The sequence below is a fragment of a genome, unplaced genomic scaffold (assembly GCF_019419815.1).
Source record: "Pyrus x bretschneideri cultivar Hongxiangsu unplaced genomic scaffold, Pyrus_bretschneideri_v1 Contig19, whole genome shotgun sequence".
Taxonomy (NCBI): Eukaryota; Viridiplantae; Streptophyta; class Magnoliopsida; order Rosales; family Rosaceae; genus Pyrus; species Pyrus x bretschneideri.
Window position 1 is genome coordinate 5,945,987 of NW_025999490.1, and position 25,976 is coordinate 5,971,962.

Here is a 25,976-nt window from a genome sequence, read left to right on the forward strand (position 1 = left end):
TTTAACTTGGATAATCTAGCTAACCAACCTTAGTGAATGTTCTAGAATTCTTTATTCTAGATTTGTGTAGGTCCTTTAATGAGATGGGGTTGATTTCTTTAACATGCTAAGATTTCACTACTTGTTTTGCTGAATTTTGTGGAAACATAGCTAGAGACCCTTAAATTTTCCCTTGAACTTCTTAAACGTCGGTGCACTTTTGAAGTAAAACCCATGATTTCTCCAGTACACAAGATTACATTGTTGTGTTTATTTTCATTTTTCTTTGTCGTTCGATTGGAATTACATGGTCTGGTCTTAAAGAATTTTGTTGCGCTTCTCTCTTTGAAGAGAAGTTTGAGCAATTATGAATTCACTACCGATGAGAATTTGGTTAGATTTCAAGTGTGCGTGCAAGCAATGGTGTTTGTTAATTGGTCAAGACAATGAGTTCATCACGAAAGCCAGTCTGCCAAACGAATTAAGAGTGCCTTCCTACCGATGAGAATTTCAACATTGTAAGCCGTTATGCTGGCTTATTTATGGAGAAGGGTGGTTCTTCTCAAGTTTGTCGAATCAGAAATTCTGCAACCGCCAAATACTTTTACTTGCCCGATGCACAGGAGGGTGTCATACAAATGGTTGTTTTCAGTTCACTCGCTCATAAGTGTAAAGTTTTCGATTACTTCTTTAAATTCATGAAAAGTTATAAATTGTATTGTTTTGGTGTCCTTGAAAATAAATAAACGTAAGCCTAAATCAGTAACTGGACCAAAGGCCTCCCAATATGTTTTGAGTTAGAATCCTTAAAGCATTAGGGGCTGGTGGCCTGAGTCATAAACAAATAAGGAACTTTAACGAAAATCTTCCGATACTATTTAATTTAACGAAAAATCACATTTTTACACTAAAAAGTCAATTATGGTTCTATTTAATTTACCCTTTATTTTGTCCTTATCGTTAAAACTCAAAGTTTTCAAGCCCTTTTAATTAGTTTTCCTAACAAAAAAAATCCCAAATGTAGTTAGGGACCAAAACTTGTGGGAGCTGATTGATCATTTAGCCACCAAGTTCATAAAAAAAAATTCGGACTAATGATAGGTAGATTAATTTTTTAGACCAAATTTGCAAATCATGTGGTGTGTCACCAATAAAAAATGGGCACGTTAATAAACACTTAAATAATAATTCAATTATCAACAATCATATCATATGATTTACAAAATTTGGTCTACATAATTGATCTCCCTAGCATTACTATTTTTTTCGTGATCGGTCCATTATGGTTAAACTGTACAACAACAATAACAACAACCAAACATTATCTCACTAAGTGGGGTTGTCTGTATGAAATCTAAAATGCAACTGAGCTCAATTTGGTTGAACTGTAGTTCAGAAAAAAAAAATTCAAAACCATCATCCAAACTAGATTATTCAGTCCGGTTCTATAATTGAACCAAAACTAAATAATAAGAACAAGAGTAATGCTACACTTACCATCTATTTGTATCATCACTTGTAACCTCTTTCTAGTAGAAGTATGATCCCACCAATACATGTGAGTCTCATCTTTATAAGTGTCATATTACAAATAGATGGTAAGAATAACATTTTTGTAAATAAGAACAAAAAAAATTACCGAACCGAACCGAATCAACTAGTTAACCTTAACTAAAATTCAACGAGGGCCCGGCCCAACAAAACAAAGCCAGCCAGAAACCCAACAACTCAAGCGAATGTTTTGTGTAGGTTAGAGTGGATGTGGAACTTAAATATCGGCAGGCAGCGGAGCTTATTTGAACCACTGACCGACTGAATGACAGGTGTTTGATACGAACAAGTTCTTCTCCGTTTGGTTTCAGCATCGCTTTCGCTTTCTCGGATCCACTAATCTTGTCAACAAGTTTGTGAATTTCCGATCATGGTAAATATCTGATCTCTTTAATTTAATTGCTCTAAGTTTTTCTTATTGCAATCTTATTGTGCCGGATTCAGGATTTTAATCTCGGGGCATTGTAAAAGATCAAACTTTTTTTAACAAGAAAATAATGCGAATTTTAACTGATGCATTTCGTCGAGCACGTGGTGGGGCATGTGGTTATCCGCCATGCTATGCGGCTGTCAGCTTCTGAGCGAGCTTCCGGGCATTGGAAAATTTCTGTTCAACTTTGTTCAAGACCCTTGATTGCCTCTTTAGTGTCTAGGGTTTCAATTGTTTTTATTTTTTATTTTAATTAAAACCTTGAAGGGTTGTCACCGGTTCAATTTTTTACATGTTTCTGGCAAATTAATCCAGCTCGAGCATCGCTTTCTTGTAATCCAAAGTCCGTAAACAATATATTATCTTAATGAGTATCGGAGTCGCATATGAAGGTCTTCCAGTTCTGTTTTGGATTTGTTAATTTTGTTTTTTCATTGCAGCTTTGATTAATCCCATGTTCGATACTATGGGAGTCCAACGTGTCGGTACCAAAGAAGAAGAAGTGCCGCGGCAACAATCACGAGAGCTCCCCTTTGATATTGTTGCTCAGATTTTATTGTGGCTGCCTGTGGTGTCTTTGGTGAGATTCAAGTGTGTTTGCAAGCAATGGTGTCTGTTAATTGAGGGCTACAAGTTCATAGAAAAGCATAGGGCTCAAACACGTTACAGTTTGCCACCTTGTTATCAATGCCAATGGGATAAGGAGAGAATGAAGGGAGTTGCTTCCTATGGGGATTTCGAGCTTCAGTGTGATTGTAGTGGCTTGTTTTTGGAGAAGAGTAAAACTTCTCAAGTTTGCCGTATTAGAAATCCTGCAACCCACAAAGTGCTCTACTTGCCCAAGGCACCCGAGGGTACCAGAGTAGTTCTGGACCTCGGTTTTAATTCCCTTACTGGTGAGTGTAAAGTGGCCTGTGCTTATCGCCGAGAGGACAGTTTAGTAGGTGTTGATGTTATAACAATTGGAAAGGATGAAATGTGGAGACCCTTGCTCCGCCAAAAGCTGAATTTTCTGGAACAAGGCAGATGGGTGGTAAAGCCAAATTGTTGTGAGGAAGATAAGGTTATCTGGGCTATTTATATCTCCAAAATTGTAAAAGATGAACATGATGATCATTCGTGCCTACAAATTCAGTCTCTTGATCTGTGGAGTGAATGTCTCACCACAACTACTTTGCCCCAGGGAGTTTTCCTAAATTTGAAGAATGTTCGGGCTTTTCCTTGGGATCTCTGTCTAGGCGTTGCTGAAACAGTAGGGGGAGCCATTCACATCTTGGTGTTAGAAGACTTCAAGGAACACAAATGGAGTCGAAACAAGATCATCATTCCTTTGAAAAATTTAAAGGTCGACCACACAGTTTGGACGGATCATTTAGTTCTCACACAAGCTCATTCTAGCTCACTCAGATTTCGAAATGGCCGAGGGCAAGTTCTTTCCTATGACATGGAAACTGAGGACCTTGAGGTTTTGGAACGTTCAGAATTCCTCAGGAAACGACTTGCTCTACGCAAATCAACCCTCGTGACTCTAAAGGGAATGAGACTAGGGGAGTAGACTACTAGCTAGAGCAATTACGACTTCAGTCCACATGGGTTTTTGTTTTCAAAGTTTCCCTTGTTGTTTTGTATATTGAAGCTGTTCATGTTGATCTTCAAGATTTTTGTTAAACTTCTCTCTTTCAAGAGCAATTTGAATCTTTTTTTTTTTTTTTTTCTTTTTTGTTCTAGACGAAATATTTGAACCTTTTACTTGTGCCAATTGCTACATTGATCCCAAAGTTTATATCTTTTGAACATGAAGGCGTTGTACAAATGGACGTTGTTTCAATTCACTCGCTGATGAGTGTACGTAATGGAATGTGTTTATGATCTCGATCAAGAGCAATCGAAATTTCAGGTACATTGTTCTTGTTTACAAAATTACAACGTTATATACGTTCATCTTAAGAACCAGTGTTTTCACGCATCTTTTTTTGCGGAAACAAACAATTATGTTCACGATTAATGCGCAAAAATAATGATGCTTAAATATCACTAGATTTCCTCCAAATAGCGTCCAAACGATTTGATCTCATAAACAGTCAAACAAAGCTCTTAAAAAGCCTTATACATCAAATACATTAATCCATTTTAGGGTTTTAGCCAAGCTTTGCAAGAACATCATTGAGGGAAGATACGGTTGCGGCGTAGTACTTCTCTGCTTCCGGGGTGCTCTTGATCTTTGCTGCGTAGTCCAACTGTCCCCAGACACAAAAAACAAAAGTATATGAATCAATGCAAACCAAAATCTATGTCAAGTAAAAGTCGTGCATGTGTCATTATGAACTTACGCCGTCAATGTCCTTGAAGAGCTTTCCGGTGAGTTCCTTGAGGGGCTCCTTCTCGGCTTTAGATTTGGCAGAAATGACGGTCTTGAGGTCATAACGGAGATATGAGGCTCTGAGACGAAGATCGTTCTGGACGTAAGGCCATGCCTTTTTGTCAATGTACTCCTTGACAGCTAAAATCTCCTTGGCCGACTCCTTCGCCCTCGCGGCTGCCTGAGCCGGAGTGAGTGGTTGGATGAAGAACCTCTCCTTCAATGGCAGGTCAAGGTCTCTTGCCTCATCCGAGTTTAGGGTTCCAGCTGCCACAACGATAACAAATTCACCTCCATAAGTTCCTCAACACACCCAATTAACAATTCATGCATTTCATAGTCTCAATGTTTCTGATCAAACTAAATATAATGCGTGGCAAATCCAATTCCAATGATTAATAATGCAATTAAATTAAGTGTTTTTTCAATAAGCACTTGAAATTTTATGTTCTAATAAAAACAAGACTCATGAGCAAAAGTGCTTCTTCCAGAAACAGTCTCAAAAGAGTCCTAATATATTATACCTTTATTCAGCTTCGTAAAAAGTTTCTGTATTATGTTTTAGTATTCTAATGCAATTGCCATGCTAAGACTGAAAAGTAGTGACAAGGTCAAGAGTGAAGGGCTTACCCAATCCCCCGGAGGGTGGTGGAGGGGGACCGACTTTGATGGGCTTAGCCTCAGCAAGCACAGCTTGGACAAATGACCCGGAGGCCAAACCAACCGCGACGAGACCAAGCACGGCCCTACGGCTAGTTTCAGGCTCCGAAGGCACTTGCTGGGCTCTGATGGTGAGCCCGGACCTCGCCACGGCTAGCCTGCTGGTGCTGCTGACCGTGTTCAAGCGTGACAAGCCACTTAGGTGGAGGCTGCCCTCCAAAACTGCCTGGGAGGAGCCGTGCATGCCAGCCATTGAAGCCATAGCTTGTGCCATTTCCCGAACCTTCCTAACTTTCTGAGTAGTTTTATTTGCTTTTTAACAACGACCAGTTTTCAGTGGCAGAAATGTGGAAATTATATTGTTTTGGGTGGATGATTTGTAACGACCTTATCTGCCATTTTCTGGTTGGATAAGCTGGATATGGCTTTAGCCAATGGGAGGTTGACAAGTGTTCCTTGTTGCATTTTCTATTTGACAAGCTGGATAATGTTCCAACTAGGATTGTATTATTTGTACACGTGGACTCCATGAGATTATGACAATGATGTTATTAGTCTCTAGCATAATAGCATCCATCTGAGCCTCATCACAACCGTCAACTATGAGATTTTGTTCAAGTGAAAATTTGAGAAACTCCCCTACTTTCATGATGTGATTACGACAATATTTTGAATCAATTGTGCAGTTTTTACGCATTTTAAATTCTCACACAATGTTATGCATATTTGGTTTGTTGTACTTACATATACTCGTAACATGATTTTTTTTTTTTTTCAAAAATTCTTTACAATCAAAGTCACTTCTTAGTTCTTGTTCTATTTTTGTTTATCTAGATGGAATTATGTACAAAGGATTATCTACATCTATTTGATCAATGGTTAGAGGATGAATTCTGTTTATACATATTTCATCAATCTGGAAATTACCGAGCACCAATCAACTTATACCTTCAGAGACCCACTAAAATGTTATACTGAAGCACCCTTGCTAAAGCACATGAGTTATTTTCCATTCATGTGTTAAAGCCAAATTTAATGTCTGCCAAAATAATTGAACTTTGAAAACGGATTCAATGAATTTATAGTGATACAAATCTAGGTTGTTATGTCGGAATATTGAATCCTATTCGAACAAAAAAAAAAAGGAAGAAAAAAGTTCATAAACAATTTATGAAAATTCTCCATTGAGTTTTGGTTTTCAAATAGCGATATTCAAATGCAACCTATTTACGTTTCTCTCTCAAAAATCGATTGAAGCCTCCAAATTTTACTATTTTTATTTCATGTCATTGAAAGTCTTGAATTGCAATACACGAAAAGTGAACATCAAGTACTTCGTACTTTTTAATCTTTGATTGTTTCCGTGTTGTTTTAATCTTCAGGTGTTGCTTATCTACTTTGAAACTTTATAAATTTCAATTTTATGGTAGCGTTTTCGACTTGGAATCGTGAGATGGTATAAGAATAGTGGTACTATTTAGAAATCTTTTTTACCCTACACATATTCTTCTTAATTTTTAGCTGTCGGATCAAATGATTTAAAGAAAACCAAAAGAAAAAAAATTAAAAACTGTATGTGAAACGTAAAAAGAGATGTGAAAATAACACCATCTCATAAAATTCTTCATATGTGTGGAAAACGATCGTATTAAGGGCTGGTTTGGTATTGCTGTGCTTTGAAAAAAAGCTGCTGTGAGAATAAGCGGCTGTGCTGTGAGAATAAGCGGCTGTGAAATAAAGCAGCAAAGTGTTTGGTAAACTTTTTTGTAAAAGTACTTTTGGAAAAAAAAAAAGCAGTATTATAGTGTTTGGTAAATTTTTTTGTAAAACAGCTGTGACTATGTGAAATGACCAAAAAGGGTATAATACTAGATGTGCTATTAATTTAATTTTCTTAACAAATAAAAGTGAATTACTAAATATATTTTATTTTTAGAAGAAAAATATTTATAAACTTTATCTTAAATATTAATTAGTATGACAAACTACTTTAATAGAAATATTTTAGAGTGAATAGCTAGGATTCATCAGTACAATATTGTTAATGTACTTGAAAGTAGTCTAATTAGATGCATTCATCAAACTTGCATTCATCAAACTTGAAAGTAGTACAATATTGTTAATATTGTTAATGTACGGTAGGAGAGTCGCTCTAATCAAGATATTATCGAAACTGGTGCTTAAGCAAGAATTACATTTGGGGAGAACAGTCGATGCACATAAGTTATCAGCAACACCGAGTCTTGGTTTTTCGAAATCTCCCTAACAGACTATTATTACAGTTTCAATAAAATGAGATGCTATACATTAACTTCCGTCGCTGCTGTTTCTAAAAACCAGATACAATATCATCAATTGATTCCTCCCACGAATCGGCTGCTTCAATCTGGAAAACAATTAACGATAATGTACCCGTCAGCATTACTGTTTTGCATTACAGATTATGGGGTGTCGACGCAACCATAAATACAGACCTCTTGGCAAAGATCTAAAGCAAGACGAGCTCCTACAGCCGCCTCCTCGTGGTTATCTTTCACCTCCAAGTTGATTATCAGCACACATTTCCTAAGAGCATGGTCCCGGTTGTTGAGATCTATACATTGTTGCACACGGGTCAGACAAGCAAACAAGGATGGTATCTTCAAGTTACAGATTAACTGCACAAATCTTCTTTTAGTTTTCATAAAACTAAAAGATGAACAAAAGTAGATGGTGCCAATACTTTTGAAGCTTCTGTTAGAGTTTGGACTATAAGTTCAAAGTTCAAATATAAGTCCGTATGATCCATTTGGTTTTGCGAGTTATATCAAGCAAACGATTATGAAATCAAATCCATAGAGAAATCTGATCAAAACCCAGTTAAGTTATTCAAATTCTGTTTTTTAGGCATTAGAAGAGTCTCTCCCACCTACAGTCTTCTCTGTGAAAAATATCACCACGTATAAAGCAGGCAGACTCAAGCCAACAAATTTTGGCATTCTCTCCTACCGTCCAACTCAGGTTTTAATAGTGTCCTAAAAGTTCAAAATTTTCCTGTTCAACATAAATTCTTCCACATGCTCAACTAAACAGAAACTTTCAACCATCCAGTATGTTTTTTTTTTTTTTTTTTTTTTTTTAAAAAAAAAAAATCAAAAACTCTCTTGAGGTTTAAACTTTATCTTTTCCTTGAGATTCATTAACCACAAGTTCCTAGAACCAGCATCTCTGTTGTATGTATAAGTTCTAATAATCCTAGGAACCTATAAACTCAAGGTTTCTTACTTTCTTACATTTCCCAAATGGAAAAAGAATCCATTTCAAATATCAATCGTTGTTTGTTACCATCTCCAATGATTACGTTAAGCTGAAAGAAATTGCATACCTATAACTTAAGAGCTCAAACTCTACCAGCAAGTCATATTCCAACAGCTCAACAGAAAGAGATTGCCAAGAAACAACACTACCAACACAAAGAAGAGCATTTGATTAATTGATTATCGAATGACTATGGACTATTGAAATCTAGAAGATACAAGCCAAAACTAGGAGAAGGGAGTTAAAACCAACCTTCAATAACCATGTCAAAAACCTTTTCTTCGAATGTTAACACCACATCAAAGGAACCGTCGGCAGCATTGTCCTGCCATCGCTGAGGTGCCAGTTTAACTCCCAAGTTTCTTTTAAGCATAGGCAAGATGCCATTACGCTTGTACCTGTACTTATCGTCAAGGTTACACTTTGCATAAAAAACAACACAGTTCATAACGTAAAGTACGCACATAAATTCCAATTCATACATCCCACAATACTCGAGCATTGCTACACAGAGCTACCAATCAATAGTCGTCGTCATCAACTATTCTATACTCTTCGCTAAACACCTCGAACCACAAATATCGAATTTACTCTTAAAAGCCTCAAGGGTAAGTTCATACACAAAATCTATCAGACTGCCCACTTAATTTCCAAATATTGAAGCTTTGAACCTACAATCTCAGTTGCATATATCAACAGTCTTAAAGTCCTTTTTCTTTCCTGTTAACCAATTTGCTCCTACCAAAACTTTTTGTTCGTACTATTTTCTGGATATTTATACGAATCTATTTCATCACCAAAATATCATATTCCCCAAAACCCAGAATTCGAAAAACCCAATTGAAACAAGAAAGATACATAATTTGAAAACCCCAATTGAACAAAATCGAGAGAAGAACAAGTTTAGAGGAGGAGGATACAGTTCGGGGTCTTTTCGCCGGAGATCGTCGAACATCTGCTTGTAAGGTGTGCCAAAGTCGTAAACATTGGGTTCTCTGAGGGAGGGACCAGGGAGCTTGACGTGGGCTCCGGTGCCGTACGACGCGACGTCGAAGCCCTGCCGCTTGAGGAGCGAGTGAGCCTCCATGCTCCGATTCTGGTTCGACGAACACACCATGCTCCATACCCTCATCCCTTTGCTCTTCCCACCCCTCTTTCCCTAATCTCCCCATCCCTAATTTGAAAAATCCAAACAAATAAATGAGAAGCTTACCTGGAGAAACCTGGAGAACGAGAGAACGAGTTCGCTAGTTTTTGGAACGAGAGAACGAGAGAGAGCCTGAGGTTCGGGTTATGCGAGAGAGCTCTGAGGTGAAGAGCGTGCGAGAGAGTTCTGGAAAGGTGAGAGCGTAGGTGAAGGGAAAGGGAGGGTAGTTTTGGGTTATTCATATTTCATTAATGTGTACACTGTTCACCCGTGTGTGGGTGAAAATAAGCTGTTTTTGGAAGCTGCAAATTGCAGCTTCTTGTCATCTCCTAGTTTTGGGCTTTTTTTCACCCTCAACTTTGAAACAAAGCTGTTTTTCAAAGTTTACCAAACATCAAAAATTTTCATAGCTTTTTTTCATAGTAGCTTTTTTTTTTAAGCACCTCAATCCCAAACAGGCCCTAAATAAATCAATTAACCTGGATCCTTGGACCCACAAAAACCCGACCCGGCCCAAATAATCACCATAGTCTTTTCGGAGGAGCGTGTTAATGTTTGTACCGCCAGATCCAATTTCAAAATTTTCACTCTCCTCCGTCTTCTTTCTCCTTTCTGCCAAAATCCCTAATTCGATCTCACCAATCCAAACCCCAGTTTGTGCAAATCCGAGCCTCGGCTCAACCAGATCGACGGCCAAGAACGGGACCTGATTCATGGCTTCTCGCAACCAGAACAGGGCTCCTCGGAGTCCGTTTTCGGTAAGTTTTACATTTTCATTTCATAACTTTGATGTTTTGAAAAACAGAATAAAAAATTTAAACTTGACAGTTTTGGTTTGGTTTGGGTTCGAAATTGATGGAAAATATAGGAAATCAATGTTGGGGTTTGGTTGAAAATTAATGTTTGAGTAGGAGTGTGTACAGAAGGATTTCAAATGGTGGATTTTAATTGTGGGCTTTTGTTTTGTGTAGAAAAAGAGTAGTCTTGATGAAGTTCCCTTAGACAAGCGGCGAAGAATCGAAACAAGAAAACCGGAGGTACCGAGTAGCATGGGCCGGCAACGACCGCCACTTGCTGTTGTTAAGCAAGATGCAGCAGGTACCAGCGATATAGGCAGTGTGGAGGGATCAGAGTGTGGCAATGTTGAGTTTACGAAGGAAGAAGTCGAGGCATTGTTGGTTGAGAAGTTAAAAGTGAAGAAATTTGATCATAAGGTTTATTTCTCACTCAATTGTTTTAAATAGGGCTTTTTTGTGTGCTTATTTTGAACCATGAATTGATGGTTTGTTCTGACGTTTTCTATTTGATTTTATGGCAGGGGAAAGCTGAGCAGTTAGCTGATTATAGTAAGAGGCTGAAGCTATGCATCAGATGGTTGCAGCAGGTTGAGGAAGGGCATATTCTCGAGGAGGAAAAGCTTCGGAATGCATTGGCTTCTGCTGAAAAAAAATGCTCGGATACTGGTAGTTGTTTGCTCTTTATTCATTCCATTGTCTGTTGGAGTGGCATAATTTCATAACCGGACCAATAAATTGCTTGTACGTGGTGGTATCTTAATAATATAGAGTTTTTAGTTGGAAATCTCAAGTCATTCGTCAAGTAGTATTGTGCTTCTGCTACAAATGAACCTATGTGGTTCTGTTGTGCTTGATATTTAAAAGTTTTTGTTCAGAGGAACAGGTTTGTAATATGTGTTCAATTTTTTTATTTCTTAAGAGGTGGAAATGAAAAACAAGGTCGATGAGCTCAATGCCATAAACTCAAAGCTGAGGGAAAGTATGGCTGCTTTGGAAGAGAAACTTGCAAAGGAAGAATCAGAGAAGTTGGTAAGGTTTCCAGTCATGTGGTTACACACTAATTTCGGTGATATAATTGTTACCCCTGCTTTTGTTTTTGGCTCGTGGTATTCTCGTCACATGTTTTATTTTCATCCCCTTGCTTGGCATACAGGATGCAATTGCTAGTCATAGAAGTGAAAAGGAAGCAAGGGATGTAGCTGAGAAGTTGCAAGCTTCTCTCTCACAGAAGCTTGAAATAGTGCGGGAGGAGAAATTAGTTGCAGACCAGAAGGTAGTACAGTCAGTTTTTTTCTCTTCTTTCTGCATATTACTTTTCTTTTCCCAATTCCCCTCCGGTTTATCAAAATTTGCAATTGGTATATTTCTAAAATTGTGTCGCTGCAGGTTTCTTCGTATCAGGATTTGTACAATCGAGCACAAGAGTACAACAAGAGTCTACAACAGTACAATAGCAAACTCCAAAAAGATCTTGAAACTGCCACTGAGTCTCTTAAAAGAGTTGAAGATGAGAAAAGGACTGTTCTGGAGACCCTTAGCAATTTGAGGGTTCACAATAAGGCATTGCAAGATGAGTTGGCTAAAGTAACAGTAAGTATCTGTGCAGCATTCCTTGCGTTGATGATATTTATTTTTAGTTCAAATTTTTTGTTAACTGAGAGATGGTTTATTGGGAATAATCCATTTATTCATCTGGAATTTAAGAATATATCACGTCTCTTTATTGTATGCACATTTGTGTGTAGGCTTCATTGGAAGAAACATTAAAGCAGAAGGAACTATTAGATAATGAAATCAAATGCCTTCGTGGGGAACTGCAACAAGTTAGAGATGACCGCGATCGGCATGCAAGAGAGATTCAAGATTTGAAGGATCAAGTGGTGAAGTACAAGGAAAACACTGAATTGTCGTGTGAAGAGTTGGATAGGTTGATGAGAAAATCAAAAGCCTTGGAGGTTTGTGTTACATTCTTTTTATTTTATTTTGTTTTAATTTTTTAATTTATGATTTCCTCATGTATCAAGTTTTTAATATTGTGGTGGGCATGCTTTTCCAGGAAAGAGATTCATCTCAAAAACAGGAGATAGATACATTAAAGCATGAGTTATTTGCTGCAAATGATAAACTTAAGGTAATATTAATTTAATACGAGTTTCAAAACGTTTCTTATACCTGTCAATTCATTAGTTAACCTATACTGTTTATTTTCTTTTAGATGGTCAGTCGATCCGCTTCAGAAACATTGACAGAATTTGAAGAACATAAGAGAATTGTGCAGGAGCTACAAGACCGCCTGGCTGAATCAGAGTTGCAAATACTAGAAGGAGAGAAGTTAAGGAAAAAATTACATAACACCATTCTGGTAATTTTTCAATGCTTAAAATGTTATATAATCAGCAAGATTTCTGGGTACTAATATTCTTCTTTAATAGGAATTAAAAGGTAATATCAGGGTATTCTGTCGAGTCCGCCCATTGCTGCCTGATGATGCTAATGCAACAGAAACTCCTGTGGTTTCTTATCCTACAGCAACCGAATCTCTTGGCAGAGGCGTTGACTTGGTACAAAATGGTATGAGCATGTCTAATGTTTTTTGGCTTCAATTTAATCTAGTTTAAAATCATATAGAAGTATACACCACTTTGGATCTAATTACACTAAAAATGTTTGAACTTGTAGGCCAAAAATTTAATTTTACATTTGACAAAGTGTTTCACCACGAGACTTCCCAACAAGACGTTTTTGTGGAAATATCGCAACTTGTACAAAGTGCACTTGATGGCTACAAGGTACATGTTGAATCTTGTTTATATGCTTTTAAAGGAATTACATGTTCATTAGGCTGATTTTTTTTTTTCTCGGCATTTTAAACGGTGACACTTATTTCCCCCATTATTTTGGTTTCTAAGTCCATAATCTAGCATAACTTTTGCCTTTATCAATTGGCTGTCAGGCTTTAATATTGGGTATTTTGGTTATGTATCGATCCTTTTTCTCTCATTTTAAGTATATTTTTGGATTATGTTTTTAGAATTAGAACAGCTTCTAACCTTTTGGTGAATTCTTCTACGTTTCATACAGTTAAAGACATGTACTAAATAGAATTCTGATTGTCTTTTTTCAGGTCTGCATATTTGCTTATGGTCAAACAGGTTCCGGAAAAACTTATACTATGATGGGCAAACCAGATGCTCCAGAGCAGAAAGGTTTAATACCTCGTTCACTCGAGCAAATATTCCAAACGAGTCAAGCTCTTCAGGCCCAGGGTTGGAAATACAAAATGCAGGTACTATAACTTGTTTTTTGTTTGTTTAGTTTTGCAAATTATAATGCCCTTCTAATAATATGCAGGTCTCAATGCTCGAAATATATAATGAGAACATTCGTGACTTATTATCCACTAGTCGTTCAAGCAGTGCAGACTTGTTAAAGACAGAAAATGGTGTTTGCGGAAAGCAGTACACGATAAAGCATGATGCAAATGGAAACACTTACGTTTCTGACCTGACGATCATTGACGTTTGTAGCATAAACCAAATTTCATCTCTTCTGGAACAGGCTGCACATAGCAGGTATACATTAAAATTCGAGAGTATCCATATTGGCCTTGTGATATTTTATTTGAAAGGCTGCACTTAGCAATGTTAATGTCAAGTTTTCAAAACATCAAAACTGATGTGGCTTTTCATTCTTGAATGCTATTTCTTTGGTGTCATTTTAGCGTTACATCGAATTTGCAGTACTATCAATGATATTCTTGTATGCAACTTTTGATATATGATTATGTACTTTTTTGATGCCGTCATATATGATCTCTTGATCTCTTAGGTCTGTAGGCAAGACTCATATGAATGAGCAATCTTCGAGAAGCCATTTCGTGTTTACCTTGCGTATATCTGGGATTAATGAGGTTTGTTTTCCACATGCGCTGATTTGTTCTTACTTTTAAGCAATCTTTCATTGGCTTGTTCTAAGTTTAATTACTGATATGCTTTTTAACCTTGTTAGAACACTGAACAACAAGTCCAGGGAGTCTTAAATCTTATTGACCTAGCTGGAAGTGAAAGATTGTCAAGGAGTGGCGCAACTGGAGAGCGGTTGAAGGAAACTCAGGTTCTTTCTTCTTTAAAATCCCCAATCTTTTTCTCCCGGATACATGTGAAATGTTCTCAGTTTTTATCATCGGTTAGCTAACAATGTCATTAATAATTAGGCCATTAACAAAAGTTTGTCATCGTTGAGCGACGTCATATTTGCTTTGGCGAAAAAGGAGGACCATGTTCCTTTTAGGAACTCCAAGCTGACATATCTTCTACAGGTATAGTTTAACTATCTTTGATTGTTTTACCATTATGGCAGCTTGCTTTATTCTCAAGGAATTGGAATAGTTTCATCGTTGGATGACATCTGAATGTATAAACAGCCTTGTCTGGGAGGAGATTCGAAAACGCTCATGGTTGTCAACATCTCTCCAGATTCCTCTTCAGTTGGGGAATCCCTTTGCTCTCTTCGATTCGCTGCTAGGGTCAATGCCTGCGAAATCGGGATTCCTCGAAGGCAAACGTCCATGAAGCCTGTCGATAATCGTTTAAGTTACGGCTAGCTTTCGTCATCATTTTCGTTATTCATTCGGTTTATGTCGTCCGTACGAGGGAAAGCGTGTGTTGTGTGTATAATGGAGGCGGATTTGGGGTGTGTAAGGTTTGTTTTTTTGTAGTTCTTGTGCTTCGAGGTGCTACAAAATCTGTACTTCTAAATTTGTATCCTGTCCTAAGAGATCCATATAGAATTATTGCCTTGGTAACTTGATTGATCGCTGTGATGAACGCTTATATCACAATTAATGATTAACATATTCCATCGTGGAGATTTCTTTAACTCTTTGACGTGGGATCATCTTTATATCTTCATGTTTACTTTCGTGTTATTTAGTTTTAAATGTGCATTAAATTATTCCGATGTTATGAAAGTAGTTGATGTCACACTCTATAATTGATTTGCTATAAAGAATAGCACAACTCTCTATAAGCTGTTCTAATATTTTTATTTTTTAATTTTTTGACAAAGAACAATATTCACATTCTCCCAATAAATAAACGAAAATGCAATAATTCTGTTCTTTTTCTTTATTATCGATAGATTTGGTAACATTACAAAAAAAAACCGAATTTACTCTTCTTCTACACTAAGTTTGAATTTCCCGTCTCACACTCTAGATCAATCTAAATTAATATATCACTTGAAAGCAAAGTAATTGTCAACGATGAGGATAAAGTGGGCGCAACAGCATTCATATCAATCCTAATCTTGTTTGTTTCCCAACCAGTTTTTATAAAATATCAAGCGTGTTGTTGTCAAGATGTGACAAAAAATGGAAAGGGATATTTCCGGATCTCTTTCATCAAATCCATCAAATCTACTAATTCGGGATCTTGAAATTTAATTCAACATGTTATTATAACTTTTAAAAAAGGTCTTTGTTTTTAGCCGTTAAATCAAATTTTAAAGACTCAAATTGATGGAATTGGTGGATTCGGTGGAAGGGATGCGGATAAGAAATATTAATTCCAGAGTTGTCCAAACAGGCACGGATATCCGAATTAAAAACTACAAAAGGCCACCCAACCGAGCCAAGCCAGAGAAGAAGCAGAGAAGGAAGAGAAGGAAGAGAAGGAAGAGAAGGAAGAGGAAGATGGCAAGTCAGCTACAAGAAGAGAAGCAGCTCACTAGGCCCAAAGCCATAAAAGTCGACTCTGTGGAGACTTGGGACTTGTATGTTTCCCAAGCCACCAACCAAGGCTGCCCTGTAAGTCTCCTCAACTCTCTCGATTTCCCGTTTGATTCGAGTGGTATTCTAATCTAATCTAAACTGCGTGAAAATGGGGATTCGAACTTGCACAAAAGAAGCACACCGCTCTAGCCATCTTGGCTGTTGCACGTGAACATGATTAATTTGAACACAACCTTAGAATTATGAGTTAGTTGTTGAATTGGTTTTTGGTTGGATGTGTTTGTAGATTATTGCACATTTCACTGCTTCGTGGTGCATGCCTTCGGTGGCTATGAACTCATTCTTCGAGGAGATTGCCTCAGAGTATTCGGTTGTTCTGTTTCTCACCGTTGACGTCGACGAGGTTAAGGTAATTAACCGAATTTCTTCAAACAAGTATATGTCTAATTTGTGTATGTATATGTATTATATCGAATCCGGTAAAGATATATGACAGACCCATCTTTGCATTTGATGACTGTTCTGAACTGGAACTAGCTTCCGACCTTTTGGTCCGCTGTTTTCGGGCCATATCTGCTTCGAGGTTATGGCAAACTTCACGAGTTTACGAACCATTTTTGGTGCAGACAGATGATTCAAAGAAATGGTGATAAAAGAGGACTAAAAACTCACATTCATGGGAATTTCCGTTTAGGGGTTTGAATGTTGCTTGAGTTTTTGTTTATAATTTTTCGGATATCGCTTTCACTCATGTGTGTTTTACAAATCTTTTCACTTCGAAGATAAGAAAGTTGGAAGAGTTACATGTCAAGTACTTGCAGTAATCGGACAATCAAAGAAAGGGACTAAAACCTGCTATTCACGGGGATTTCGTTGTTGTTTTAAAATGGCGTCTCCTTCTTGTGTTTTCTCAGGAGGTAGCGACTCGACTGGAGATAAAGGCGATGCCAACGTTTTTGCTGATGAGGGAAGGTGGAACGGTTGAGAAGCTCGTGGGTGCCAATCCGGAAGAGATAAGGAAAAGGATCGAGGGTTTCGTTCAGTCCATACGTGTGGACGTTGCATAGCAGCAGATTGCAGTTTGAAGTTGTGAAATAAGTGGTTGTGGTCCTTGTGGAGGGTTTTAACACACATATATGGGTGATAAGTTTTTCCTTTGGCTGCTGTACGGATGATATGTTTGTAACTTTTTGTTCCTTGTATTCTTTTTGTCTTTTGCCGCAAAACCGAGTGTAGTGATGTTGTATGATTCATACAGACGACCATACTTACTGAGATAGTCGTCATTGTTTGTATTCTTTCTGTCGCTAGTGATCAAATATGTGTCTTTGAACTTCAAAAGTTATAAACTATGCTTGGAAATGCAGTGGGAAATTCAGATGAATGTGTTAAGAAGTTGCTTTTCATTTGAGTTTTAATAGCCGCCTTATGATTTAGGGCAGTAATTTACACACTTTTGCTTTCTCCTTTACTTTCGTTGATTCTCCTTCTAACTATTTAATCAAAAGTAAAATAAGAGTGTCGTGAGAAAATGAGAGTGCGAAAATCACTTTCCACAATTTAAATCATGATAACGTTTCTTGGATAACATAGTGAATGCAAGGAGATTGTAACTCGCGAATAGAGGCATTGATTTTGCATCTGTGATCCTGTGTTTGAATTTCGCTCGACCAAATATCTGTGTCAGACCGAACCATGCCCAATTTTAGTGGGCCTTGAAATTCAGAGAACGTTAAGCCCATATTTTCCATGGGTTGGATCCAAAATTAAAAGCCCAAGTGTTTGGAACTCAAGGCCCAATGCAAAGAACCAAGGGACTAAAAAACAAAATAAAACAAAATACAAGGGTGCAAAATAAAAAAAGAAGGAACTTTTTAATGGCACGTTTTGTGGTGTCTCCATTTTTGCTCGCCTTTCCATAATTTGCAATAAAATAATATCCCTCCACCTTTTTCTTTTCCTCCCGCATATATATTTCCAACTACCGAGGTCTCATCAACCAAAATTCACTCAGAAAATTAATTTAATCAAAAAAATTAATTTCGGAATATTCCTTCCCATTGCGTTTCCCGGCCGACCACGGCGGCGCTGCCTCTGCAGGGTTCACCGCCGGAAATTCGGAATTTCCGGCAAGCATTAGAACATGGGTTCCCCGCCGCAGAATCCCAACTGGGTATTCGATTATGGTGTGATTGAGGACATTCTTGTGCCAGGCGGTGAACTTCCGTCTCTTGACCCGCCCGGTTTCTCTTGGCCGGATCATTCATTTGCCGGTCCGACCGCTCCCAGGTAGCGTATCCCCATTTTTGGTAACAAAGTTCATCTTTTTGCTGCAATTGGGTTTTCCTTGCTGTTGAATGCGAATTGGGAATCAATGTTTTTTAATTTTTTTTTCCTGGTGATTATCCAATTTATTTTAATACTGTTTTATTTGAATCGTAAATGAGGAATTTGTTGATTTCATCTCGAATTTGTAAGGAGCTGTCAATTTCTCGCTTTAATTTTGGTCAATTACCCGAACTTTTATGACTGACCAATTTCTTCCTAAACTTTAATTTCAGCTGGGTACCTCTGAAACTTTTATAATTGGTCAATTTCTTCGTGAAGTTTAATTTTATAATTCTGGATTTTGTATATTAATTATGGATCCTATTTTGTTTGATGAGTGAGATGTAATATATAATATTGCAGGACTTAATTTGATGGTTTATAATAGTCATTAACTGCTCAATTTTATTGCAAATTATGAAAAATGCTGGCCGTTTTAGTTGAATTTAATTTAATCAAAAGAGGATGCTGTAATTTGATGAGTAATGACATAGACACTGTTAAAAGTATTCCTTTTGAACATTTTCTGGCTGTACTATGTTGACCAAGATCAACTTTCTTTGTTTTGACGATGAACTCAGCCATGAACTCATTTTCGTGTTGCTGTTTTATTTCTCAGCACGGAATTTGATGACTCATTTGGAAATCCAGACATCATGAAGGAAACTGGGTTGCGAAAACGGTATGTCATTTTGTGTTTGTTTTGGAGTTTAGTTGGAATAACTTTGCTATGTAACTATCCTTCTGTTTCATTGGGATTGAATTGCGCTTATTGTTTCAATCGCAGGGCGAGGACTGGATCAAGCAGTGTGTCTGGTTCTAAAGCATGTAGAGAGAAAATGCGGCGGGATAGACTGAATGACAGGCATGCTCTAGTTCTCTAATTCTCAAAGAACTCTCCGTGTCTTTCTCATTCTTTCTTACTCGCTTTCTCATCTTGACTTTTCGCATAATCCTAAGGTTCGTGGAATTGAGTTCTATCCTTGAACCTGGAAGGCCACCCAAAACTGACAAGGTTGCTATACTGGGTGATGCTGTTCGAATGGTAACTCAGTTACGTGGGGAAGCCCTACAGCTAAAGGAGTCAAGTGCAAATCTGCAGGAGACGATAAATGAGTTGAAGGTATGTCTGTTTATTTATTATATGAGGATGCAGTTCGTGTAAGAAGTTTTGTTATCTAAACTGCTTGAATAGCTGAGTCATTGCTTTCGATAATTTTTATATATACCTTTTCTGCAGGCTGAGAAGAATGAACTTCGTGATGAGAAGCAGAGGCTGAAAGTGGAGAAGGACAACATCGAGCGTCAAATTAAAGCCTTGGGTACTCAACCAAGCTTCCTTCCTCACCCTGCTGCAATCCCAACTCCATTTTCTGCCCCGGGCCAAGTTGTTGGCGGGAAAATGATGCCCTTCGTCGGATACCCTGGAATGTCGATGTGGCAGTTCATGCCACCAGCTGCAGTTGATACCTCACAGGACCATGTTCTCCGCCCTCCTGTTGCTTGAGTTGGCAGCTTTGAATTATGTCTTACCGGTGCTCATAGAAGCCTTCAAAGTTATTTCTCGTTATTGATTATTTTGTTCCAGCTTTCGACTTTGATTGACTGCTTTGGATAAAAGTTGTAGTTCTCACCAACCATCATCAACCATTACCCCTGTAGATTGTATGATTTTCCATTTTTGACCTGTAAATTGTTCGGGATCGAAGATTTCTGTGCTATAAAATGCAAAACTTGGAGGCATTCATGACATTCTTGGTTTATTTTTAGCAATGTTATGTATCGTTGTTTGGTAGTATTTGACCTTTCTCTTGAGGATTGAGATGCTTGTGAATTTGTACGACAGGGGGTTAAGAAAGTTCCGAAGCTTGGATTCGGAGTCTAATGAAAGTAGCAACTACAAAATTTGTGTTTGATATTTTTCTTCCCTTGCCTGGGATATTGTTATTAACATGGTAGTTTGAATCCCATATAATTTCCAGATTCAAAATCTCTCCACACTTCAAGAGCCCCAAAGGTAGTCATCAGAACAGTGCTCAAAGCCATCACTATACTAACTGAGAACACAATTAGAGAAGCCCTTCCATACACTTTGATTGCTCTCTGTAGCACCACCAGTCCAAGAAGCGATGCAACGAAGCACACGATGGCGAAGATGAGTGCAGTATCTGCGTGCTCCATGCCCAGTAACAAGTACTGAAATGCCGACATGGAAGACGAGAAGAATACCATGAACGAACAAGTGGCCGCCGTTACCTGCTCCGGAATGTGAGTTTTTAATAAGCTTATTCTTGACAGTATGGAAGATTAAAATCATAAAAATGAGATGAATTAGGGTAGATTTTACCTCAGGTGCTACCCCAACTTGAAGAAGAAGAGGGCTTATAAGCATTCCACCTCCAATCCCAAAAACACCCCCCAAAATCCCTGCTAGTAGTGCCATTAATGGGAAAACTAGCTTCGATGGTCCAACATTTTGCAGGTCCTGAATATCCTACATAAAAATATGTAACAAAAAGTATAGCTTTATCAAAATCTTCGTTAAATGCAGATGTGGGCATAGCCAAGTTACTTAGGGGCATCCAAGTTCGAATCCCACTATTAGTGGTTTAGGTTAGATTAGAATATCCTTTGAATAAAATAAAATCCTGAAAATTATACCAAATCTTTAATACCTTTTGGTTTAAAGTATGAGGTTGAAGGTTCTCTTTTTTGCATAGCATCCAGGCTGTATAGATTATGGCAAGAGGGATTTGGATTGATGAGAGAGCCCAATAAGCCATTCCACAAGGCTCTATTTGTGTGATACCCTGCAAAGGATCGAAGTGTCACAGTCATAAGATTATACTTTGGAACATAATGTGTGTGAGAATCATTCCCACTTGTGCCCGATTGAAATCGAATTTTTCCGAGCATCAAACATAAAACTAATTGACAATAGCAGGAGATGTTAGGATCATTTAAACCATTATGCAATGCTTTATTTCCGCAATATAGGATTTACACTCTCAAAACGAAAGGCTAGCGTTACCTGTCCATACCGATTACCGCGGAGAAGATAGACGAGGCAGAAAGAGCACCAAACCAGAACTAAGACCCCCATTTTTGTCCATGGAATCCCTAGTTTGCAATTTCCTTTTGTCCCCAAAAGGGGTGCCTCTATTTCCTTTTGCTCCAAAATTTCACAATCATTTCTCATCCTCAACAGCTCTTCTGACTCCATTTCCCAACGCACCAACCCATTTTTGCAGCTCCTTGAGGTACACCAAGCAAGAAATAGAGCAAAGAGAATAGTAGTCAGCCACTCTGGAAAAACAAGGTTGCAAATCACTCCAAGGCTCACTCCGAGCAACATGCATGGCTCTGATAGAAGAGCTATGTCATAATCTATTAGAGTTTTGCCTCCAAATTTGGAACTTTTGATGCACAAGTTGTACATAACATTTGCAACTGACCCTCCTGTGACCATGAAAGCTGAGAGACTCGAGGCTGTTCTCAGGTCTAGGCCTGCCACTAGTGTTAGTATAGGGATGAAGAGCCCGCCACCTCCGATTCCGCCGGCACTTGATATGGAGGCGGCTATGAAGCAGAATATTCCGGCAAGGACAATGGGGGCTGAGAATTTGAGCTGGGTCTCTTGGAGCTGTGCTCTTTGGTGGCTCAGCCATTGGTAGGTCTGGTTGAGGAAGTTGTTGGTTCTGAGGGCATCTGAGATGGGTTCAGTTTGTTTTGCTTGTGAATGAGTGAAGGTGATGAGAAATATTGAAAGGAAAAGAGTTAAGCATGTGAGTTTTTGGTTGTCCATGATTTGTATACATGAGTCATCTTAGAGTAGAGTGGTTTTAAATTTATAAGGATACACGGACAGAGTGTTGAATGACATTTGTCGAAGAGAATAGAGGCAACAACATCCAAAAAGAACAATAAGAAAAGATAGTTTGTGCTTTTTCTAATGAAATTGATGTGTTCATTTCTTTGGTAAGATTGCCCAAATTTTATGAATTTAAGATAAGGTTTATTTATAGAGGACAACTTGATTCCACTGCCTGATATCTCCAAAAAAAAATCATTAAACATTGATAACTTTTATGGTTTTAATTTAGGGTATATCAGGAAGATTAAATTTATAGACTAAATTTTGTAAATCAAATGACATAGAAGTTGATAATTGAATTATTACTTAAGTGTTGACTAACATGCTTATTTATTATGGGTGACACATCAGTTTTTTGCAAATTTTGTCTACAAATTTGGTGTACCTTACATTACTCTTTTATTAACCATATTTTTTTAAAATCACTCTGCCAATAACTGATCCAAAATAAAAAATAAAAATAAAAAGATAAGATAGTTGTGCTTGTTCTATTACAATTTGATGTTTATTTAGTTGGTAAGACTATTGTTTTGAAAGGAACTTGAAGCTTATCTGTCTAAGAAAAAACAAAGAAAAATGGACCTTCAACTTTACCTCACAACCATAAGAAACTATGGTGGGGCAAATTAACGGTCACAAAAAATATGTCACCACCTCCCCATCTTTCCCTATGTTCCTGCATAACCGATGGATTGTCCAAAAGAATAAATATGAGAGACATTTTGATTAGTAGTCGATTTTTTTTTCCAGAAAAACTTACCTATATCTCTATTTCTCTCATCTGGTGAGAGATATAGGTAAAAAATAAAGGCGAGAATACAATATGTTTTATGTGAGCTTCTCTCAATTTTTAGAGTCGTTATAATTTTAGTTGTCATCAGTTAAACAAGCTACAATTGAAGCATTAAGCACATAAGACATAAAGTAGCTTCACGTGCTCCCTAACAGGTAGAAATTAAGCTGTATCTCTCTCTCTCTCTGTCTTGTTCTACCTGCATCATCACGATTCATGCGAGCACTAAGCAGCATATATATGAACTGTAGATAGTTTGCTTTCCCGGTAAGAATCCGAAGCCTAGCTAAAGAGCGTATTATTTTGCCTTTCAGTTGCATGCAGATGAACTCTCATGTGTGTATACTGTCATGAGCATATGTTCATGTGTGTGTGATTGGCCAACATCTGTCCAGAACAAATTAATATATAGAACATGCATGAGGAATTATGTCTACATTATCTCACTTGATATGATATTCAAAGGAAAAATAATTTCGATAGGAGTGCGAAAATTATAAAAAAGATAAAAAAAGATTGGATGATATATAACATTGATCACTCTAAATTAAGACCTTCCACCGTATGAGAAAAATTCGTTTAAGTTTCTCGTAACTTCCGGTAAAACACATAATTACAACCATTTAATCATCATATTTTCATATTTGTAGCTACGTAAAAAGACATGACGGTCATGATCTGCGGAGTCATGGACTACTAGCTACTAGTTAGAATTTGTTTGACACGCGCTTTTGCAGTGTTACAGTCTTGACCACTGCAATTACCGTGCATGTCAATGTGGGTTGGTCCATATGTATTTATTTTTTCTTTTCTGGAAAGTTTGTTTGTGTATTATGTGTCTGTGTCTTCACGCCCATAGCTTATCTAGTGTGTGGCAGGTAGTGCTTTTGTAGTTTTGTACCAGGATATTCTTTTTTCAGATCCACGAATAATAATAAGATGGATCAATCACATTTTACACTTTTCAAATTTAAGTACTTTGAAATGGATCATTGGATTCTAAATTCACTTTCTAATTGTTCAATTAGTTGTTGAAGATTGATTTAGGAGAAGCCGAAGCTCCAATATTAATGAAATTCTTTTTGTCAATCCATAATAATATAAATGTGGCTTACATATTAGCCTATGTATTGAATTATACACTTGCAACATCATTAATTTAAAGAACCTATATATGTTCGAATAATACGAAAATATAAATTAATATGATTCAAAAACCTTATAATATAATATGAGAAAATCAAAACTATGAAGCATTTTGAATGTCACTGTCAAAGGGCAAAAGCGGAAGTCCAGATGGCTGATAGATTAATTTGATAAACCCTAATTCCTTATGTCATGTATGCATGCTGGTATTGTTTGATTGGCAGGACTTAATTAATTAGCACCAAATCCATCGTCTAGATCTTGAACGGTTTATATGAAGAAGACCAGGACCTAAGGATATTTGCTTTTGATCGATCAAATATATATCACGCACGCGGCGGAGAATGAGTAGTGAATTTTTGCTGTTTCGGTCCTTGCCTACTTGAACCTTTCCAATTAGTCTTTTCTAATCTTGATTAGTGAAAACGGTAATGTTAAGGAATATCATCTATTTAAATTATATTTTGTACATCATATGACGTGGTTATTGATGATTGAATTATTACTTAAGTGCTAATTAATATGCTTATTTCTATTAATGACACATATAATGTGATCTTAAAAGTTGTTTACTAAGCAATCATCCTTATAATGTAGAAGGTGAAACCTGCTAGGACATTACAAGGATCTCATTTGAAAGAAAATTGTTTTGGATATGAGTAATGCTGAGGAAAACTAAATTTTTGTAAATAAAATTTGCAAACCAAATTAAATGATGTATCACATCAACAGAAAATAAACACGTTTATCAACATTTAAATAATAATTCAATATCAACCTTCATGTCATTTAGCATATAAAATTTTATTTACAAATTTAATATCCTTAGCATTTACTCTTTGGATATATAATTGATGAGTGGGCGGTCACAAGACATCGTTGTAACGGGAGCATTCTTTTTTCTTTCTCGTGATCAGTAGTTGTCAACTTTATGTTTACCAAAAAGTGATCATGGAAAAGAACAGCATAAAAGACAGATACAGGTGAAAGAGTTGATTCAGGATATCCATCGTCGTTAAATTATAATCTGTTCAGTCTAGTTGAAGTCTGCAACAAATTATAATGTTGCACTATTTTCGTCCTCATCTTTCTTTTTTAGGGTAAAGTAATGGTGAAGTAAATGACAATTAACTAGTTGAACTAGTCATGATTTCTTTGCAGCATATATTTCACTCCACCCAGCTAATTAGTTACTAAGTCTAGTCAAATTAAGGAAAGAAATGTATATACAAGCGCTCATACGATAAAAGGTCAAAGTTAGATGATGTTACGTGTTTGGATTAATTCCACAATATTTTTTTATACTCAACATGGTTTATTTTTTAGATCTTCATTTAATAATCATTCTTATAAAAATTCTTCCAAATTAAAAAGCGTTTCTGACAAAGACGCAGTACGGCTAAAAACAAAGCAAAATGTTTATGACAACGTTGCATATGAAGTGAACAAACATCTCATTTTATGCAACGCATGTGATGAAGATTAGTCATACAAGGTTGATAGAGATGGGAGTGGTGGGCGACAAGCCAAATTAATCAGGATCCCATCCCCTTATTTCAGTTTAGAATCTTTTGGCTTGAAGTTATGCTACATGTTCAATGAGCCTTATTTTATTTTTTTTATTGCTTTTATTCAAACCCAATTGAATCAACAAACCATGAACGCCAAATTTTTTTCATCAAATGGTTGGATCTTTTCGACACCGATAGAGAGAGAAGACCGTCAAACCGTGGCCGGTGATTGCAAGAGGAGGAAGGTAAGTGGTGGCGTGAACAGGGGTGAAGAAGAGGAATGATTGTCAAACAAAAACAATAAAAATAAAATAAAATAACGCTCATTAAATATGTGACACACTTCTAAGCAATTAGATAATTTTTTTTGAAC

The 25,976-nt window shown here is 37.1% G+C and overlaps 7 protein-coding genes across 9 annotated transcripts; 4 read left to right on the top strand and 3 right to left on the bottom strand.

Moving 5' to 3' along the window:
• The first annotated feature begins 1,429 nt into the window (after positions 1 to 1,429).
• LOC103956180 (putative F-box protein At1g50870) lies at positions 1,430 to 3,668 on the top strand. Its single transcript, XM_009368156.3, has 2 exons — positions 1,430 to 1,903; positions 2,401 to 3,668. Exon 2 carries the CDS (start codon positions 2,415 to 2,417, stop codon positions 3,513 to 3,515), a length of 1,101 nt encoding a protein of 366 aa, XP_009366431.1. The 5' UTR covers positions 1,430 to 1,903; positions 2,401 to 2,414; the 3' UTR covers positions 3,516 to 3,668.
• Positions 3,669 to 3,978: 310 nt separating this feature from the next.
• Positions 3,979 to 5,315, bottom strand: LOC103956260 (oxygen-evolving enhancer protein 3-2, chloroplastic). The gene is made up of 3 exons (XM_009368263.3): positions 4,950 to 5,315; positions 4,291 to 4,586; positions 3,979 to 4,197 (listed from the first exon to the last, which is right to left on the bottom strand). Exons 1-3 carry the CDS (start codon positions 5,251 to 5,253, stop codon positions 4,099 to 4,101), a joined length of 699 nt encoding a protein of 232 aa, XP_009366538.1. The 5' UTR covers positions 5,254 to 5,315; the 3' UTR covers positions 3,979 to 4,098.
• A 1,734-nt stretch (positions 5,316 to 7,049) lies between these two features.
• On the bottom strand, positions 7,050 to 9,586 carry LOC125468191 (RNA polymerase II subunit A C-terminal domain phosphatase SSU72-like). Of its 3 annotated transcripts, none has more exons than XM_048582401.1 (5): positions 9,538 to 9,586; positions 9,197 to 9,440; positions 8,529 to 8,674; positions 7,454 to 7,572; positions 7,050 to 7,365 (listed from the first exon to the last, which is right to left on the bottom strand). In XM_048582401.1, the coding sequence occupies exons 2-5, from the start codon at positions 9,406 to 9,408 to the stop codon at positions 7,309 to 7,311; spliced, it is 534 nt and encodes a 177-aa protein (XP_048438358.1). In that variant the 5' UTR covers positions 9,409 to 9,440; positions 9,538 to 9,586; the 3' UTR covers positions 7,050 to 7,308. The 3 variants fall into 3 exon arrangements, 2 of the variants coding, with proteins under 2 accessions (XP_048438358.1, XP_048438357.1); XR_007257667.1 differs by lacking the exon at positions 9,538 to 9,586 and adding an exon at positions 8,344 to 8,421 and having other exon boundaries at positions 7,318 to 7,365; positions 8,737 to 9,340; XM_048582400.1 differs by lacking the exon at positions 9,538 to 9,586 and having other exon boundaries at positions 9,197 to 9,531.
• A 382-nt stretch (positions 9,587 to 9,968) lies between these two features.
• Positions 9,969 to 15,098, top strand: LOC103956359 (kinesin-like protein KIN-14D). The gene is made up of 17 exons (XM_009368360.3): positions 9,969 to 10,181; positions 10,395 to 10,637; positions 10,742 to 10,886; positions 11,140 to 11,249; positions 11,374 to 11,493; positions 11,607 to 11,810; positions 11,966 to 12,175; positions 12,277 to 12,351; positions 12,436 to 12,582; positions 12,653 to 12,791; positions 12,900 to 13,009; positions 13,345 to 13,506; positions 13,572 to 13,792; positions 14,049 to 14,130; positions 14,229 to 14,333; positions 14,434 to 14,538; positions 14,644 to 15,098. The coding sequence occupies exons 1-17, from the start codon at positions 10,137 to 10,139 to the stop codon at positions 14,821 to 14,823; spliced, it is 2,403 nt and encodes an 800-aa protein (XP_009366635.2). The 5' UTR covers positions 9,969 to 10,136; the 3' UTR covers positions 14,824 to 15,098.
• Positions 15,099 to 15,723: 625 nt separating this feature from the next.
• Positions 15,724 to 17,335, top strand: LOC103956444 (thioredoxin-like protein CXXS1). Its single transcript, XM_009368471.3, has 3 exons — positions 15,724 to 16,026; positions 16,238 to 16,360; positions 16,866 to 17,335. The coding sequence occupies exons 1-3, from the start codon at positions 15,739 to 15,741 to the stop codon at positions 17,016 to 17,018; spliced, it is 564 nt and encodes a 187-aa protein (XP_009366746.2). The 5' UTR covers positions 15,724 to 15,738; the 3' UTR covers positions 17,019 to 17,335.
• Positions 17,336 to 17,868: 533 nt separating this feature from the next.
• LOC103956530 (transcription factor ILR3) lies at positions 17,869 to 20,031 on the top strand. Its single transcript, XM_009368565.2, has 5 exons — positions 17,869 to 18,240; positions 18,899 to 18,961; positions 19,067 to 19,144; positions 19,240 to 19,402; positions 19,520 to 20,031. The coding sequence occupies exons 1-5, from the start codon at positions 18,095 to 18,097 to the stop codon at positions 19,784 to 19,786; spliced, it is 717 nt and encodes a 238-aa protein (XP_009366840.2). The 5' UTR covers positions 17,869 to 18,094; the 3' UTR covers positions 19,787 to 20,031.
• A 146-nt stretch (positions 20,032 to 20,177) lies between these two features.
• On the bottom strand, positions 20,178 to 22,257 carry LOC103956612 (sulfite exporter TauE/SafE family protein 2). Its single transcript, XM_009368666.3, has 4 exons — positions 21,311 to 22,257; positions 20,955 to 21,089; positions 20,627 to 20,773; positions 20,178 to 20,535 (listed from the first exon to the last, which is right to left on the bottom strand). Exons 1-4 carry the CDS (start codon positions 22,082 to 22,084, stop codon positions 20,227 to 20,229), a joined length of 1,365 nt encoding a protein of 454 aa, XP_009366941.2. The 5' UTR covers positions 22,085 to 22,257; the 3' UTR covers positions 20,178 to 20,226.
• Between the last annotated feature and the right edge of the window lie 3,719 nt (positions 22,258 to 25,976).

What these genes read in the sequence shown, in the direction of transcription:
- LOC103956180 (XM_009368156.3), top strand. Translation starts at nt 2,415, where the DNA reads ATGTTCGATACTATGGGAGTCCAACGTGTCGGTACCAAAGAAGAAGAA.
- LOC103956260 (XM_009368263.3), bottom strand. Translation starts at nt 5,253, where the DNA reads ATGGCACAAGCTATGGCTTCAATGGCTGGCATGCACGGCTCCTCCCAG. An exon ending in ACCACCCTCCGGGGGATTGG is followed by an intron (nt 4,587 to 4,949) that starts GTAAGCCCTTCA and finishes TCGTTGTGGCAG; the next exon opens with CTGGAACCCTAAACTCGGAT. An exon ending in TCTTCAAGGACATTGACGGC is followed by an intron (nt 4,198 to 4,290) that starts GTAAGTTCATAA and finishes GTCTGGGGACAG; the next exon opens with TTGGACTACGCAGCAAAGAT.
- LOC125468191 (XM_048582401.1), bottom strand. Translation starts at nt 9,408, where the DNA reads ATGAGGGTATGGAGCATGGTGTGTTCGTCGAACCAGAATCGGAGCATG. An exon ending in CGGCGAAAAGACCCCGAACT is followed by an intron (nt 8,675 to 9,196) that starts GTATCCTCCTCC and finishes CGATAAGTACAG; the next exon opens with GTACAAGCGTAATGGCATCT. An exon ending in TTTTGACATGGTTATTGAAG is followed by an intron (nt 7,573 to 8,528) that starts GTTGGTTTTAAC and finishes AACAATGTATAG; the next exon opens with ATCTCAACAACCGGGACCAT.
- LOC103956359 (XM_009368360.3), top strand. Translation starts at nt 10,137, where the DNA reads ATGGCTTCTCGCAACCAGAACAGGGCTCCTCGGAGTCCGTTTTCG. An exon ending in ATGAGTTGGCTAAAGTAACA is followed by an intron (nt 11,811 to 11,965) that starts GTAAGTATCTGT and finishes ATTTGTGTGTAG; the next exon opens with GCTTCATTGGAAGAAACATT. An exon ending in AGCGGTTGAAGGAAACTCAG is followed by an intron (nt 14,334 to 14,433) that starts GTTCTTTCTTCT and finishes ATTAATAATTAG; the next exon opens with GCCATTAACAAAAGTTTGTC.
- LOC103956444 (XM_009368471.3), top strand. Translation starts at nt 15,739, where the DNA reads ATGGAATTGGTGGATTCGGTGGAAGGGATGCGGATAAGAAATATTAAT. An exon ending in CCACCAACCAAGGCTGCCCT is followed by an intron (nt 16,027 to 16,237) that starts GTAAGTCTCCTC and finishes ATGTGTTTGTAG; the next exon opens with ATTATTGCACATTTCACTGC. An exon ending in TTGACGTCGACGAGGTTAAG is followed by an intron (nt 16,361 to 16,865) that starts GTAATTAACCGA and finishes GTGTTTTCTCAG; the next exon opens with GAGGTAGCGACTCGACTGGA.
- LOC103956530 (XM_009368565.2), top strand. Translation starts at nt 18,095, where the DNA reads ATGGGTTCCCCGCCGCAGAATCCCAACTGGGTATTCGATTATGGTGTG. An exon ending in GCCGGTCCGACCGCTCCCAG is followed by an intron (nt 18,241 to 18,898) that starts GTAGCGTATCCC and finishes TTTATTTCTCAG; the next exon opens with CACGGAATTTGATGACTCAT. An exon ending in CGGGATAGACTGAATGACAG is followed by an intron (nt 19,145 to 19,239) that starts GCATGCTCTAGT and finishes CATAATCCTAAG; the next exon opens with GTTCGTGGAATTGAGTTCTA.
- LOC103956612 (XM_009368666.3), bottom strand. Translation starts at nt 22,084, where the DNA reads ATGGACAACCAAAAACTCACATGCTTAACTCTTTTCCTTTCAATATTT. An exon ending in GCGGTAATCGGTATGGACAG is followed by an intron (nt 21,090 to 21,310) that starts GTAACGCTAGCC and finishes GATCCTTTGCAG; the next exon opens with GGTATCACACAAATAGAGCC. An exon ending in CTCATACTTTAAACCAAAAG is followed by an intron (nt 20,774 to 20,954) that starts GTATTAAAGATT and finishes ATTTTTATGTAG; the next exon opens with GATATTCAGGACCTGCAAAA.